The following is a 16,273-nucleotide window of genomic DNA, read 5'->3' on the forward strand; positions in this document are numbered from 1 at the left end:
ATGGAATATTTTGTACTTTGTAAAACACCTCATAAAAGTTAAGACACCAGACAATAATGAATGTTTGTTTTTTTCCCTCTGGTTTTGTGTCATTGTGGCTAAGCAATTAAAATCCAATCATTATGTTCCTTTTCACGTTGGATAAATAAGTCTTATCTAAAGCTCTTTAATAAACTGACAACTAATTTACAGTGCAAACTTCATGAATAGAATAAACACAGTCACATAAAGTTTACATAGTGCAGTCAGTGTAACTTCCCTTTTTGTTAGAGCTAGGAGAGCTCAAACCGTTTTTAGTCCAAACTACAAATGTGCAGATAAAGGTTAGTTTAACTGTTATTGTTCTCCCGGACTAACGACATCGATCTTAGTCATCTGAAATTAATGTTTGCTGTAATGATTGAGAGCCATGAGGTGGAGGAAGTATTCAAAGCTTTTAGTTAAAGGACCAGTGTGTAACATTTAGTGGGATCTATTGGCAGAAATGGAATATAATATCAATAACTATGTTTTCATTAGTGTATAATCACTATGTTTTTGTTACCTTAGAATGAGCCGTTTATGGGGAGTGGGTCTTCTTCACTAATTGTAACTGCATTATATACTGGTGAGTAGTTTAAAGAAGACCTATTATGCTTATTTTCAGGTGCATACTTGTATTTGGGGTTTATACTAGAACATGTTTACATGCTTTAATGTTCAAAAATGCTTTACTTTTCTCAGAGCGGCTGCACAGTCTACTCTGATTGGTCAGCTGGCCCACTGTTGTGATTGGTCAACCGAACCAAACTCTTCGGACTCCGCTCCGGCTCCGCTCTAACTAGCTTTGTTCGAGGGCGTGCCAAACAAGCCGCTATGCAAATGTGTTACACGGTGACATCACCACGTTACGGAAGTAAAGCCAGGACTTCAAGCGAGGCGTTTCAGGCAGTTCAGGAGCAGCGTTTCTGTGAGAGAGAGTAACTCCCTTTGGTGTGGACTTTAGGCTTTGTAACTTTGCAGACCTTTTACATGCACAAAAAACTATATAACACACTAAAGGAAAGGGAAAAAGCACAAACGCATAATAGGTCCCCTTTAATCTGTAGCAATGCATCATATTTTATCAGCTGATCGTATGTTTTGTATGTAGAGTCTTAGCCAGCAAAGTAGCTGTTAAATACAGTAAACATGTATTAATAAGTGGAGTAGGAGAATGAAGAAGTATAAAACGGAAGCACTCAAAATTGTGCTTGTATGATACTTATGTACATGTAACTAGTAACTTGCTGAGAAGAAGTTGACCCCAACCAGCCAGCGACTGTCCATTTCCATACGTTTGCTCACTCTCAGGTCTGCAGTTCTGTTCTGGCTAACCTCCCTGTTTTTCTTCTCCCAGGATCAGCCTCTAACTACGTACCGGCAGTTTGTAACGGCCGTGAGGTGGTGGACTCTACAACGTCCTCTTTGTGAAAACAGGGTTCCTCTCTAAGCACAAGAGACCATCCCATCATCCCTCATCCGTCCATCCGACAGGGCTGTATACGACAGACCCCCTGTGCCATCCAACATGCTGCAGAGATAACTCTGTCTGGGTAGACTGACTGACAGTGGCGAGGGTATAACTCTTAACTGTGAAAGCTAAATGACGTTCCTACAGCGAGCAGTATGTATCAATTGTAAAGCCTTTTTGTATAGATTTAATATGCTGTGATCTCCTCGGTTTACAGGTAGATGTGATTAAATGCACCGTGCCTTGTCCTAAAGAGTCTTGTTGTCAAATGGGTGGTTGTGAAGCAATAGTGTTATACTAAACAAAAGGCTGTTCTTATCTTGTCCTTACAGTGCTGTGAATATATCCAAATGTTGTAGACATGGACGAAAAAAATAAATGCTATGAATTCAATTTAGCCCTTCTGTTCTACAGAATATGTGACTAACCTTTGTGAACGTGATGAAAAGTAGGCAACTAGACAATATACAGGATGTGTGTTATTAATGTAGAACAGTGTGTGCTTTCCTGTAATTTATGTAAATAAAATGTTTTTTTAATATTAAAAGATTAAATGTGTTTGGGTTCACACTTGCAATTCTTGACTATATTCAAACTAAATGCAGTTATTCGGAGACAATAACCACTTTAGCACACAGGGTTTGATTATTTTCCCTCTTCAAAACCAAATTAACTTCCTTTAAAGGGGACCTATTATGCGTTTATGCTTTTCCCCTTTTCCTTTAGTGTTATATAGTTTTTTTTTGCATGTAAAAAGTCTGCAAAGTTACAAAGCCCAAAGTCCACGCCAAAAGGAGTTACTCTCCCCCATAGAAACACGGCTCCTGAACTGCCTGAAACGCCTTGCTTGAAGTCCCACCTTTTCTTCCATAACGTGGTGATGTCACCAAGTAACACATGGTTCGGCTGACCAATCACAATTGCGGGCTAGCTGACCAATCAGAGCAGACTGGGTTTTTTCGGGGGGGGGGGGGCAGCACAGCCGCTATGAGAACAGTAAAGTGTTTTTTGAACATTAAAGCAAGTAAACATGTTTTAGTAGAAACCCAAAATAAAAGTATGCATCTGAAAATAAGCATAATAGGTCCTCTTATACATGAGTCACTAACAGGTGCAGCATGATTTTTAATTCTGCTCGATTACCTTACTAAGACGTATCCATTGCTCAGATCTCCAAGCTATAACTATTGCTGTAACAACTAGTTGAGTATGTGCAATTATACATGTACAGTGCCTATAAAATGTATTCACCCAAGTTGGACTTTTTTCATCTTTTATACTGATTGGAGTTTCCTGATATTAAATTGTAATACTCATCTATAAACAACCCGCCCACTGTCTCTTTTTATAGGTTCAGCCCATCAACAAGTGACTTTAATTACAGAATGAAAGGTCACTGTCAAAATGTTTAACTGTAAAAGTAGAAATGGTATTCCCTCCTAACATTTATTGTAAACAATTAAATAATTTGAGTAACGGAAAACAATTGTGTATCAGTGAAACGGACAGTGACAATTCTACCAAAGCCAAAGAGGACACCTGCAGGAAAATTGGAGAAAATGCAAATACAAAACTGTAATGTTAATTATCGCCTCTGATGTATCGTTGTCATCAGGGTTATTATGCTAATTAATCATTATTTCTAATGTAATTAAAGGATATCAGCCACTGTTTTGCATCTGGAAATCTTATTTGATAGCTACAGTCAAATAATGTAAGCAAGCAACCTTCTTTTGTCTAACTGTATAATTTGTTTTATTGCTTGTCACATTCCTTTGAATGCAAATGTTAATGCCGTTTTGTCATTTACATTTCGCAAGATTTAAAAGACGCCGCAGGTCCAACAGAAATAAATTATTCTCCTGTAGTTAATTGTAATTTAATGTTTGGCTCTGACAGGCTGACAATAACCTACACAGAAGCAGTTTCCATGACGATGTTAGCATGAAGCCAAACTTAACCATGAATCTTGCTCCTTCAGCAGCACCTAATGATTTTTTAAGAGTAAGGTTAACTTTTCCCAGCAGACAATTTGACAGAGAAACTTTCAGCAGAATTTTCAAAAATAGTTAGAAAACAAAACAAGTTTGGATTATAAGATGGTGAGAGAAGAGTCTTGGTCAGCTTGGACAGGATGTACCGACGCCTACAATACAGTCTTTTCTCGCTTGTGGCCTAATCCAGACTCAGCCCACCTTGCCCACGCTGCTACTGACTCCTTCACTAAAGCGGTTTGAGATTCTTCACAAACTAAAATCCCAGGAGAGACTCACAGAGAACCGCTGTAACAAATCACTCTGGGTGGTTTTTAAACTTTCTATATTTTTTTCTTAAAGAGAAGGAAACACATGATACATAGGCAGTATATAAACCTTTAATTTACAAAATAAAGGACTCTTAACAGTCTACTATTCAGTTGTCTTGGCTTCCTCTGGATTTGGAGGTTTCCTTTTCAGAGGAATAACATAGATCCCGTTCTTGGCCTCTTTTAGTCTCCACCATCGGCCCAACCTGCAGAAAAAACAAACACACTTAGAATCAGAGGTAACGGATACAGACTACATCAACCAGATAACAGCACCTCAAACCTCGGTGGAAAAAGTGAATCAGTGTCAATCAGACAGTGAAATCAGAGCAAATACCTTCTAATAATTATAATGTGTGTGTGTGGGATCATTTCAAACTCTGGTCTGATCACACAAATTGTATTGAACTGTCAAGTTTGGATAAAGCTCCCAGTTTATGGAAATGACTCGAGTCACTTTATCCTTCAGGTTATGTTCAGACAGTCGGCTCTGATTGTAATGAAAACGCTTTAAAACGCTTTAAAACATTTTTAAACAACAGCTGAGAAAGTTTAAAAGATTTAATTTGGCTTATAGTTAATGTCACTTATTCTCTTATTATTCTTGGTCTTTTATTTCAATTGTATATTTTAGCATCTACCTTTTTATTGTCTATTTGCTCATGTTCAATTGTTTGCATTTCAAGCACGTAGAGCTCCATCTCTTGTATGAGAAGTGCTCTATCAATAAAGTTTATTATTATCATCTTTTATTAACTTTAGGCAAAACCCTCACAACCACCAAAATCTCCAAATTAGATTCAAAACACATCTATGAGCTGTTTATTGGTTGTTATTATTGCAACCCAAATCATCCAGATCACAAGTCTTCTTTAAGATGTACTGCAGCAACATCTGCAATCTAAATTACGTTTCCCGGTACGAGGCTGATTTTTTTAAATCATCCAATGTACACCATAATTAATAAACATCCATCATTATGTGTCATTTTTCTGGACATTATCTAAAAATATGTTTCCCAATGTAAATAGCTGTTCTCGAGTTTCTTTCAGTCAAACGATGTCATCTCTCTTCCTGGAAACAAGTGAACCGTTTGGTCACCTCTGACAGAGGCTTACAGGTGGATCAACGCTGCCATCTAGTGGACATTTAATTCACTGAACATGAGCCTGCACTGCACAAGTAAGTTGATAGGGACCTCTAGAGACAGTTTCTATGGAAACGTGATCATTATTTCAGTTACCTGTGCTCCTGTCCAACTCCTGCCACCAAGAATTGACCGGAGCTCGAAAACTTCAGACTGTTGATGAAACCGGGCTGAGAGAGAAAGCAGAGGAAGAGACACGGTGAGATATTTTGAGACGGCCTTTGAGGCTGCCAGGAATGTAAATAATGTTTATAATTGGGCTAAAAACACGTTATGTAAATGTGATCATTTTCAAAAGAGAGGAGGAAGTAAGAGCTTACCACTGGTACACTGAATAGAGGCTGCAGCCCGCGGTAATTCTGGCCACACTTCCACAACTGCACCTGTGAGTTGTGTGAACCTGCACAGAAGAACCAATATAACTTTACATCACAACAGCTAAAAAAATATCATCAACTGTTCTACTTATGAGGGTGTAGGGCAGTTAATCAGGACAAGGTTTATTAATTATATTGATTGCATTTGCATTCATACAAGACAAACCGTGTAAAGGTTTAATTGATAATAAAGTAAATGTATGAGTGATATTAAAAAAGCTGGTAAGGAGGACTCTCACAGCTAGAGGCACCTGAGGCAACGGTATCCGAGTTCTGAAGCGCCGCTACCGAGGCGACCCAATGAGGCTGCTCCAGCCCCGCATCGCCATGGCAACCGTGAGCCTTCTTCACCGTGCTGAGAGGCTTCTTCTTGTTGACACTCCACAGAGACACAGACCTGGGGTCGTTCAGAAAATTGAGAGAGGAACACAAGAGGAGAAACATGAATGAATCTGTTACACAACTGTTCAAAAAATTGAGACAATGTGACTGTAAAAGCTGCGACAGTCTTACCCATCGTCAGCTCCTGTTATCATGTGCTCCTCGTTTATGAGCTGGATACAATCAATTGAACCCCTGGAGGAAGACAGAATAGTGACAGAGTAACTCAGAGATGCTCACAGGAACTGTACGACATGAAGATGAATATTAGAGATAGAGTCAATTGTTCTCTACCAAAATCAAATCTGCTATGAATTTTGGAGAATCAAATAAACATATTGTACATGTTGTACAAACATGTTGTAATTTTAGTCGTCAAGTGTTTTTCTTCGTAATTTTATAATATGTTAGAAAAAAATTATGATATTCTCAACGGCCTCGTCTCTGTCATTATGCCTTTGCATTTACTGCATTAAACCTGCTTGCTAAATTGTTAGCATGTGTGGCTTCTAGATGCCGACAGTAACGTTAATATTGCCGTTGCCTAGCAACGCTGTTCTCACCACTTGAACGGCAAGAATATTGTGTTCACGACTTCCTTTTGTCGTAACAATAATTTCCCAATTTGGGATCAATAAAGGACATCTATCTATCTATCTATCTATCTAACTAACCATGAGCTCACAGGTTACTTTTGAAGGCAGCACTACTCTTCTTACTTGGATGTGGACGTTTACAGAGTTAATTACTCTTTTGTACTCCCTATTCAGACGTATTGTTCTTTAACTGGTCATACTTATAAAACACTGTAGGAACTAATTTTACAATACTTTTGGTCCAAGTCTTGTTTGTGGTGTTTTTTTACTGATTTGAAATCATTATCGTTTGTTTCTTTTATCCTTGCCACTGCTGTGCACCTGATATACTATTTAAGATTTGGAGTTGTGTGCACAGCTACTTTCCAATAAATCTCAAAGGAATTCCTGGTTAAATAAAAAATAAACCTTCACTGCTAACTCAGAAAATGTTTGGGTTCTTTTAACCTTTGAAAAGTAATACTTCCTTACTTGACAATTTTAAAATGTGTCTCTTAACTAGTGTGCAGCTCTGTCTTCATATGGATCTGACAGTAGACAAACACATCTTAATTCAAAAGGTCCGAACAGCCAGACACAAAAACCAACAGAGGAAAGACAGACAGACTCACTCGTGGCCGTGGAACACCAGCTGAGACTCCTCGGCTATCTTCCACACCCTCACTGAGCGGTCCCGTCCTCCTGCAGTCACACAGCACTCACGGCTCAGGCTGTCCAGTCCTGTGATGGCGTCCTGATGCCCAAAGCTACGGCGAGTCACAGTCACAGTTAAATTCAAACTCTCAAGAGTAATGCATTTGTTTGGCAGTGAGACAAATTATTTTTTTGATTAGTTACTCACAGAGTTTCCACGTAAGCGTTCTCGTCCACATTCCACACCTTTATTGAGCGATCATGAGAAGCGCTGTACAGATCGTGAGTTCCCTTCCTGAATGAAAGACCCTGAGGAGAAAAAGACATTTGATGTGATTCACAGAAGGACCTCGGAGCTACAGTAGCCGCAAATTAAATAAAAAAAGGTTATTCCGTGCAACAGAGAGAACGAGGGAGAACGTACCGACACGGGGCCTTTGTGTCCTGTGAATGTATATAGATGTTTACATGTTTCTGCCTCCCAGATCATGATCAGCTTGTTCATGTCTCCGGTGGCCTAAAGGAGGTTGAGAAAAGAGGCTTTTGTTACAATATGATGTCAAACTACTGGCAAAAGCAGGATATGCTGAGAGAATCCTACTCACCAAGTATTTTCCATCTGATGATATGGCCATACACAGGACATGGGCTGTATGTCCAACATGCCGATCCTCTGTCCCTTTCCTTCCACCAGGTACTGTGTGCAGTTTCTTCCCACTTTCAATATCCCCTGAAGATGTAAGAAAAACACTGAATTGAGAATGCCATAATCAGACCATTAGCCTCAGCAACAAGATCATTTTCACATTTATCTACATCCATTCAGTTTTTTCCCCTCAATTTTCATGCACACTTCTCTGAAGTAAAAAAAATTAAAAAATAATAAAATGAATTTCAGTGTATACTAACATTTAATGATGGCGCAGTCTTTGGCAGCAGAAAAGATGTACTTGTCATCAGAGCTGATGACCAGACAGGTAATTGGAAGTTTGTGTCCTCTAAACACTCTGATCTCTGAAGCATCCGGTGGCATGAGCTAAAAGACAGAACAAAAATTACATTAAAATCAGTCCGTTCATAAACAGCTTTTTTTCACCTGACAATATTGGACACGCTGTGGAGATCGAAGGAATGAAAAGTCTCATACTTACATCTTTGGCAATAAGCCGCTGAAGCGTTCCTTTTTGTTCAAGCTGAGGGGGAAAAAAATCACATACACAGCTAGATCAATAACACAGACCAGTGTATGAATGGCAATTGATCTCACATATCAAATCCAAAAAGAAAAACTGAGTCTAAGATCAAGGATGCGGGTTTAGTTCAGAAGTCAGGTGAGGAGACACAATGAATTGAACATCCCAAAAACATGTGATACTTTGACAGATTAAACACGTTCAACATAATTGCTTCAGTGATTCAGTGCATCAAAAAGCTTCATTTCCCTCATCACTACTAGTGGCAGTACTTTTATCAGCCATGACAAGTGTCTGCAGACCAACAATCCATCAAACACAGAGAAAGGCAGCCTACATGTACCCTGAGAAAAAAACAAAACCTGCAAAACACGGGAAATAAATTCCACAGAAAAAATTATATTGCCAGTGGTGTAGTGGTCGTTGATGAGGTGGATGCACTGCGAGGTAGATAGGTAGGTTACTTAGGATGAAGTGGTTATACTCTATTATAAATTTCAATAGCTTTTTGGCTGATAGGAGGGTATACTGTAAACAACAAGAAAAAGAGGTGCGTATACCCCATATACCTGCGTATACCCTCCACTACAACACTGCAAACACTAATAAACGAATGGGTCCCAGTTGATCATATCAACATTTGTATCTGCTCAGAGATCCACTCATCTGGATTATGATTGCTGTTGAGTAAGATATTGTTAGAGTGATTTAATGATCAATCTGAAACTACGCTGTCACTAAAATGTAAAAGTACAGAGGTGGTGGTGGTAGATGGAAACAGGATTATGAAAAGTGATGTCCCATGTCCCCAGTGGCAATTACACTGTTGTCTATGATGTGCTTTAACACAGAAGACACTCTTACCACTTCTTCTTGAAGTCTTCCAGCAACCAGATCAGTCTCAAACAAGTCCTCCTCTGCTTTATCTTCCTCTGATGAGATCAGATCACACAATAAATACATACATACAGGCATAGAAGTAATGTTCAAGTTAAGCTGTATGGATAACAAACACAAGCTTACCTTCTTCCTTCAGCTGGTCCAGGTAAAGTTTGGCTAGTCTGAGCTTCTTCTCCTGTGGTGTTTCCTCATAGTCATACTCCTCTTTGGCCTGTCTTTTCCTGGGCACTACAGGACTGAGCAACAAGAAACAAAATCACAGCAAGTTTTACAAATGCCCTGGTATAGTTATAGACCATATCAATGCACAACCCTCAAGTGAGCACACATCCGACACTAACCTCTCTGTCTCAGAGTCGCTGGAGATCTCCTCATTGTGTTTGGAGTTGGGTTTCTTGGCTCGTAGTTTGCTCTTGTCCGCATCACCCTGCAGCAGGAGGAAGAAATGAAGGGTTTGTGATGTTGAGTGACTGAGTTTAGCAGGTTTAGATCAGCTCAGATCACATGTGTTAACCTGCTGGCTAGCTAACAGACTTAGCTTCCTTGCTAGCAGTGCAGCTCACTCACCTTTCGTTTTATGGCTGGATTTCTCCCCTTTTTGACTAATTTGATACTGTCTTTTGTCTTCATAAAGAATGGCGCAGCCATTATGAAACGCTGTGTGTCGCGTTGTTAAAGTAAACGCTCACTATAGACAGTTTTAACTCTTCAACTCTCCAAAAGGCAGCAAGTCAACACAGAACCACATGGGTGTACACTGCAACCGAACTAGGAAGCTGAAGTCACAGCTGAAGACAAGACGCTGATTGGCTGATTCTCACAGTTCCTTCTAAACACCCCGCCCCTTTCTCAAATCCCTGCATTCCCATTGGTCGAATCCAGAATTTCAGCTGAGCAGGAAACTGTGCTGGGGCTAAATACTTCCCTCGGGGAATTCGCTCTCTGAGTTTTGTTCCGCTCATAATTGTAAAATATAAATTTCACAACACAGTAATTGTAAACACACGCGAACCTCACAGAGTAAAAGATAAATTCAGGAGCGGTATTTCACACATATTTAACCGGGGAGGTGTCGCGCGGCTGTTGTAAATGAGGCGTAATTGTATGAGGATCTATGTACTGTACTACTGCAGTAGTACTACTACTTCCTCTACTACGCAGTACTGCCATTTACTGCTGCTGGCTCTGCTCTCACTGTGAGTGTGTTTACAGGTTTATCCGTGAAGTAGAAGCTGAACAGCCAGGTGAGCCTCCTCTGAACCGACTAACAGTGATGCATGTGATGATGTGTTGACAGACAGTTAGTAGCTATCAGTCAGAGGCTCCATCTGGAGGCTCTCTGGAGGCTAGTAGGAGGGGTTGAGGTGGAGGAGGAGGAGGAGGGGAGAAGAGGAGATGGGAACTAACTTTTACATTTCATGTCTTTACTGTTTTTAATTAACAGACAAACAAACGTGGAGCCAGTGGGAAAAAAAGTTTGACTCAAAGTTTGAGTCCATCTTGAGGAGAAGAAGCTCTGGATGCGTTTCAACTCGCATACTTTTTATGTTTACTTGTAGTGCATACTGCAGCTGCGTGGTGTTGCATGCAGTATGCATACTATTGCGCCTTTAGTACGTACTGTGCGTTCCAATACCCATACTACCATACTATTTAGTATGCCAGAAAAAGATTTAGTATGTCCCAATATAGTATGTCAAATGCAGTATGCCAAAAAATACCAGGACGTCCTACTACATAAGGTCGCATTCTGCAGTATGCAAGCCTACAAGCATACTTTTCTGGCTATTCTGACCCACAATCCTCTGTGCAGGGGATACATGAACAAGAGGGTCAAAGTTCAAGATGCAATGTTATGAGAAAGTAGTGTGTTCCAATGTCCCAATTGTATGCATACTGCATGTATGTACTTTGTAAGGGCAGCTGCAAGTACGTACTAGAAGTAAAAAGAAAAAGTATGCGATTTGGAACGTATCCTTAGTTTGATGTGTCCACTGATCCAATGTGTACTCCTTCTCTCCAGATACAGTTTACCCTCCAATGCCACCCAAGAGAGACGCAGGAACCCATCCAACACAACCCCCTCTGAAGATGATCAAAATCGGCCCTGACGCACAGGAGTTTGGCTGTGATCCAGTGGAGGATAAGTACAGGTTGGCTGAGGAGCCCAGCTACTCACCTTTTCCTAACAATGAGGTGAGAGATGCTTAGTTTGCTATGTGGTTGTGCATACAAAACCAACTGTTGTTTACCTCTACTACACATATAATAGAATAGAAAGCTTTATTGTCATTGTATTAAATACAACGAGAGTCACAGTTGCCACTTTTGGTCAGGGCTTTAAAACAAATACTTGACAAGACTAAACAAGGTACATAAAACATATAACAGGTAAAAACACACACAGTTATAAAGCAAATAAAACAGGTAAAGTAGATGTAATAAATAAATATAAACAGAAGTGTTACACTAGAAGTATAAAATATAAAAATAGATGTAATGTAAACAGAGGTAATTGCACTTGTAAAACAGGTAGGGTAGATGTAATAAATAAAATGTAAACAAAGTTGCACTTGAGGTGTACAGTATATTGCATCAAGGATATATTTCACAGATAAATGTATTCACATTCAGTGTATTAATATTGCACAGATTTATTGTTATGTCCATGACAAGTTGTTTTCTTCTCATTTTGCAGCATGAATCGATTGAATTTGATGAAGAAAACATTGCAAGTCCAGGACTCAGAACAGACACCATCAGCCTCCTCATGAAAATAGAGCAACTGCAGGCACAACTGAAGTATGAACGCAGATGCAGGATTTTGGCCGAGACAGAGCTGAGGGAGCTGAAAGGTGGGTGGAAAAAAGATGACTAATTTATTAATTAATATGCTAAAAAAAGAAATACCTCAAGGAGAGAAAAAACATGCACATTCTCAAACTTGTTTGTGGTGCTGGGAGTAGATCCCCTCCAATATGTACTTTTTAAAAAAAATGACTTGCTCCCGCACACACTTTTCTCTGCTTTATTAGTCAACGTTTCGGTCAACAAGGACCTTCATCAGGACATTAAACATTTAATGTCCACACAGTCCATTTACTGTATGTGACTCGCTGTACTCACAGCCAGGGCTGGACATGTTACACATGTTGGGCTTTTTGAGGTTGAGTCTGATTTTATTTTTTTTAGACCAAAACAACTCAGACAAAGAATAACACATTACAGGTAATGCTTTATTTTTCGTGTCCGTAATTTCTGAATAATTTGCAAGAAAAACCTTTTTTAATTTGGTACTAAAGAAAGGGAAATAATTCATTGTTAATGTAATTGTTACACTTCCAGTTAAATAGTTCTAATTAATCACTAGAGTAACAGAGTCTTTTAGTCAGTACACAGCGAAGTCATTCATCAGTCTACAGGCGAGTGTACCGTTGAACATGTTCCGAGAATTAAGTCTCCAGAAATTACTGAGAAAAAAAATAAAAGAATGTATTCATTTGTGTTTAAATTGAGCGTTTCTTCCAAGGGCATTCCTATTTTCTTTACAATTGGTTTCAAATTACTGAATTTCTTTCAAGAAACTTTCTAGGAAATTATTGAAAATTACAGACCTGTTAAAAAAACTGTGACTAAATTAAATCAAAATTATGTATTATTCTTTACATACATGTAAATAAGTGTAGAGAAGGCATTAAGACCACTATGTAGGGAGATAAAAATATAATGAGCCGTTAAATGAAAAATAAATTGTGAAATTATTTAAATTTTTCTTAGATACTTTTATGGGTTTGGCTGTTGGCATGTCAAAAGTTTCTTAGGTGGGATTTGAGGGTTTTGCTTTAAGATCCTAGCTGTGGCCCTGAGCCATATGCTCTAAATGTCATCTAATAATGTTAATTACATTGTGAATAAACTCATTTCTAAAGTGGTTTGACACTTTATTTCTTTTACAGAGATGAACACTCTCATGATGCAGATGAGGCACACGGCACATGAACTGCGAGTCACTCTGGATCACGTTCTCCACGGAGGCGAGGCGACGGCCGAAACACCGCAGAACTCTCAAGATGAATCTATGTCTTTCCTGCCTGAGCCTGAGGCCGAGATGGGAGAGGAGCATAATATCCCAGAGGTCATAGCTCAAACTCCATGTCTTCTAATAACACCATTTTTGGAAGATTGCTCAGTTCACTTAAATTCTGTTATCATAGGAGAACAATTTATATGTCAGCACTCCTGTTACAATATTTTGATACTTTTTAATCTCAAGTAATAGTTATTAAACAATTTTATAAAAGTGGTGGTGTCAGATTCAGCCATTAAAGGTACAGTGTGTAGGATTTGGCGGCATCTAGTGGTGTGGTTGCAGATTGCAACCAAGTGAGTACCCCTCTGCTCACTCCTCCCTTTCCTAGATTGCGGTAACATGAGCAGCTGATTGCAAAACTATGGTAACACCGTTCGCCTCACTCAGAGGTCATCCTTACCATAATAACACTACTTTAGGAGCAACGGAAGTCAGACGGCGACTGGCGGTACTACGGTTTTGCACTCTGTGGCTCACGTTACTGCCATTTCACAAGCGTGTCGGAGAACTACGGTGGCCTTCAGGTAACGTAAAAAAAACTGAGGTCTCTCTCTAGAGCCAGTGTTTGGTTTGTTCGTTCTGGGCGACTGTATAAACATGACGGAGCAACATGGCGGACTCCGTGAAGAGGACCGACTCCCTATGTAGATATGAAGGGCTCATTCTAAGCTAACGAAAACACAACAAATCTTAGTTTCAGGTGATTATACACTAATGAAAACATAGTTATGAATATTCTGTTTCTGCTAATAAATCCCCTGAACTGTTACACACTGCTCCTTTAAAGCATCTTAATATGTTTATAGCAAACTTTTGATTTGTTCTTTTTTTTTTTTTGCTCCTCAGGACGATCACAACTTCTTGTATCTTTCTGAGGATCTTCGAGTACCAAAACATCTTTATATGCGCGTCGCAGAGATCGCAGACTACAAAAAGTACACGTCGGCTATGCTGATGATACTTTTTGACAGAGAAACGTTGGCCACACACTCTCTGCAGGGCCGGAGGAACACCTTCACTGGAGAGGAATGCCACAAACCTCAACTCCCACCTGAGATCTTGAGAAGTTTAATTGGTAAGATGGAGAACATTTAGTATCTTTTTCAATCACACAGACCTTCTTTGTTGATGTTCATTATTTATGGATTTGATTAATGCAAAAAGGAGATTAAATTTGTCATCATGCTTCTTCTTCCAGCTCATGTGGCGGTCAAATTCGGCGTTGATAGCAGCCAAATAAAAATTGCAATCCGCACAAAGTTGAATAATGAGGACAAACTATTAAAGAAGAGACTGGGTATGGGTAAAGCTGAAAACAAAGCTGTTCTAGATCAAAGCTTTTGCTCCGACGCTTCACTCCTGCCTGAAAACGGAGCAATGGGAAATGATTCTCAGTTATAACCTTTTGAGTCTGCCTTCATCTGTTGGTCACCAGCGTTTCATGTTTGATAGAAATGTATGACAGGTTGCCTTTTTTAACCCACCTGTAGTTTATTATGTATTGAAATCTACCGTAGTGCTTGAAGTTAGTTATCTTTTCAACACTTTTTAGAATTCTTCCTTTGTTTTAGTTTTTTACAGCTGTTGTCTGTCGTGTGTTCGAAAAGTGTAAATTTTAATCTGGTGACTCAACCAACAGCACTATAAAATGTCACGTGTGTAATCGTCAGTGGTAAAACATTTACCAAGTGTTCTTATTTAATTTGAGGTAGTAAGTGGCTGTGTCAAATAATAGGGTGCCATTGTACCCTGTTGTTCACGACAAACTGTGCATTACACCAAGTGATACTGTGCTTCTAGAATAGTTTATTTTTTGCAATTATGCTGTAAATGATAATTAATCTTTCTGCTTCCACAACATCTATTAGATCACTTCTTTTCTGTGTTCGTTGTTCTTAACCACATAAGGGCCAATAAACTTTTGAAACTGATATCTTAACTTGGACCCTTTCTTACATCAGCACAGTAAAGTGCAGCATTGGTTCCCGACTTTTTTCCTTAAAGCTGCAGTGGGCAGAATTGGAGCAAATATGATTATGACTATCATCCTGATAGTAGTGCATGAGACAGGTAATCTGAAAAAAAAATCATGGTTCTCTGTGTCCTCCGGTGCTCTTAACGGCATCTGCAAGATTTCACAGACCGGAGGAAAACAACCAATCAGCCGAACTGGAGCCTGTCGTCTCCGAGCAGCTGTCAAACTAGGCAGCGCTGATCTTGTAGTGTACTGTTTAGCTGTAAAATCAGAAAGTTTGTGACCCGGCAGCCATGTTGAGATCAGTTGAGGAAATACCAAACACCGCCCACCAGCCGGAGCAAACTTTCTCATTTTACAGCTAAACGGTACACTACAAGATGTTTCTGAAAACATCTGAGGAGAGAAATAGTCATTAACGTAACAGAATATTGATTCATATTTGATCAGCGCTGCCTTGTTTGACCGTTTGATCGGAGTTTGCTAGTGATTGACAGCTGCCTCCGCCAATAGGAACGCTCTCTGTGAATTGACCTGTGATTGGCCAAAGTCTCCGTCACAGGCTAGATTTTCTAAAGCCTGAAAACAGAGTCATGAGGAGGTGCAGAAGTCTAGTTTTCTCTCAGAACACTTGAATTACAATATGCTGAAAGGTTATTATGGGATTTTTGCCCAATGATGCCAAAAATATTCTGCCCACTGCAGCTTTAAGTGACCCCTTTTCTATCATTGAGTAAACTGATGACCCCTGACTAAGTGACATATTTTATGGATATTTCAGATTCAATGCATAACAACGGTACAGAACAACTGATAAACTGTACAATTAACCCATAATCAACCCAATATTGAATGCAATAATTGCAGGAAGCTCGAAAACGAGTGATTTGTATGAATTTTGAGCAGATTATTTCCTGTAAATATTGCATAAGATATGAGTTTTCCTCTTATTTTTAGCGACTTTTAATACAATTTTCTGTATTGTGTATTTGTGTATTTGTAACAGTCGTACCTATTTAATAGACTTTTCTTTTTTATAAATACAGTGTTTTCTTCTCTCTTTTGTTCTGTTGGCTCTTTGGTTGTTTTAACTGCATACATTTCTAATACAGGACGAGGCTGTTTAGCAGAGAGGGAAGGCTCTGTGAATGTAGCTTGTGTTTAGGTCTCCACTGTGTCCTTAT

General features: G+C 39.3%; 4 protein-coding genes across 10 annotated transcripts in view; 2 read left to right on the plus strand and 2 right to left on the minus strand.

Annotated features, from left to right (window-relative positions):
• Positions 1–2,050, plus strand: part of grm2b (glutamate receptor, metabotropic 2b) — a 41,658-nt gene extending 39,608 nt beyond the window's left edge. For 2 of the 3 annotated variants that reach the window (XM_074645378.1, XM_074645376.1), the window contains exon 6: positions 1,379–2,050. In XM_074645378.1, the coding sequence (XP_074501479.1) occupies positions 1,379–1,452 (74 nt within the window). In that variant the 3' untranslated portion in view covers positions 1,453–2,050. Of the gene's footprint in view, positions 1–549; positions 608–1,378 lie in introns of all 3 variants that reach the window. The other variant, XR_012595158.1, reaches the window with a different exon arrangement.
• oxtrb (oxytocin receptor b) overlaps positions 1–16,273 on the minus strand; it is a 121,936-nt gene that overhangs the window by 45,733 nt on the left and 59,930 nt on the right.
• On the minus strand, positions 3,851–9,799 carry rrp9 (ribosomal RNA processing 9, U3 small nucleolar RNA binding protein). Of its 2 annotated transcripts, none has more exons than XM_074645316.1 (15): positions 9,592–9,799; positions 9,366–9,451; positions 9,148–9,260; positions 8,989–9,056; positions 8,083–8,124; positions 7,841–7,967; positions 7,537–7,661; positions 7,356–7,448; positions 7,140–7,240; positions 6,910–7,044; positions 5,835–5,897; positions 5,573–5,718; positions 5,265–5,344; positions 5,041–5,114; positions 3,851–4,003 (listed from the first exon to the last, which is right to left on the minus strand). In XM_074645316.1, exons 1-15 carry the CDS (start codon positions 9,670–9,672, stop codon positions 3,901–3,903), a joined length of 1,437 nt encoding a protein of 478 aa, XP_074501417.1. In that variant the 5' UTR covers positions 9,673–9,799; the 3' UTR covers positions 3,851–3,900. The 2 variants fall into 2 exon arrangements, with proteins under 2 accessions (XP_074501417.1, XP_074501406.1); XM_074645305.1 differs by having other exon boundaries at positions 5,561–5,718.
• Positions 10,001–15,045, plus strand: LOC141773453 (uncharacterized). Of its 4 annotated transcripts, none has more exons than XM_074645329.1 (6): positions 10,001–10,268; positions 11,048–11,220; positions 11,723–11,879; positions 12,981–13,159; positions 13,961–14,189; positions 14,313–15,045. In XM_074645329.1, exons 1-6 carry the CDS (start codon positions 10,139–10,141, stop codon positions 14,513–14,515), a joined length of 1,071 nt encoding a protein of 356 aa, XP_074501430.1. In that variant the 5' UTR covers positions 10,001–10,138; the 3' UTR covers positions 14,516–15,045. The 4 variants fall into 4 exon arrangements, with proteins under 4 accessions (XP_074501430.1, XP_074501438.1, XP_074501448.1 ...); XM_074645337.1 differs by having other exon boundaries at positions 10,001–10,220; XM_074645347.1 differs by lacking the exon at positions 10,001–10,268 and adding an exon at positions 10,595–10,637 and having other exon boundaries at positions 14,313–14,658.

Source organism: Sebastes fasciatus, chromosome 1 (genome assembly GCF_043250625.1).
Source record: "Sebastes fasciatus isolate fSebFas1 chromosome 1, fSebFas1.pri, whole genome shotgun sequence".
Classification (NCBI taxonomy): Eukaryota; Metazoa; Chordata; class Actinopteri; order Perciformes; family Sebastidae; genus Sebastes; species Sebastes fasciatus.

What these genes read in the sequence shown, in the direction of transcription:
- rrp9 (XM_074645305.1), bottom strand. Translation starts at nt 9,672, where the DNA reads ATGGCTGCGCCATTCTTTATGAAGACAAAAGACAGTATCAAATTAGTC. An exon ending in GGACCAGCTGAAGGAAGAAG is followed by an intron (nt 9,057 to 9,147) that starts GTAAGCTTGTGT and finishes TGATCTCATCAG; the next exon opens with AGGAAGATAAAGCAGAGGAG. An exon ending in ATAACAGGAGCTGACGATGG is followed by an intron (nt 5,719 to 5,834) that starts GTAAGACTGTCG and finishes GAACGACCCCAG; the next exon opens with GTCTGTGTCTCTGTGGAGTG.
- LOC141773453 (XM_074645329.1), top strand. Translation starts at nt 10,139, where the DNA reads ATGTACTGTACTACTGCAGTAGTACTACTACTTCCTCTACTACGCAGT. An exon ending in CACCTTTTCCTAACAATGAG is followed by an intron (nt 11,221 to 11,722) that starts GTGAGAGATGCT and finishes CTCATTTTGCAG; the next exon opens with CATGAATCGATTGAATTTGA. An exon ending in AGGAGCATAATATCCCAGAG is followed by an intron (nt 13,160 to 13,960) that starts GTCATAGCTCAA and finishes TTTGCTCCTCAG; the next exon opens with GACGATCACAACTTCTTGTA.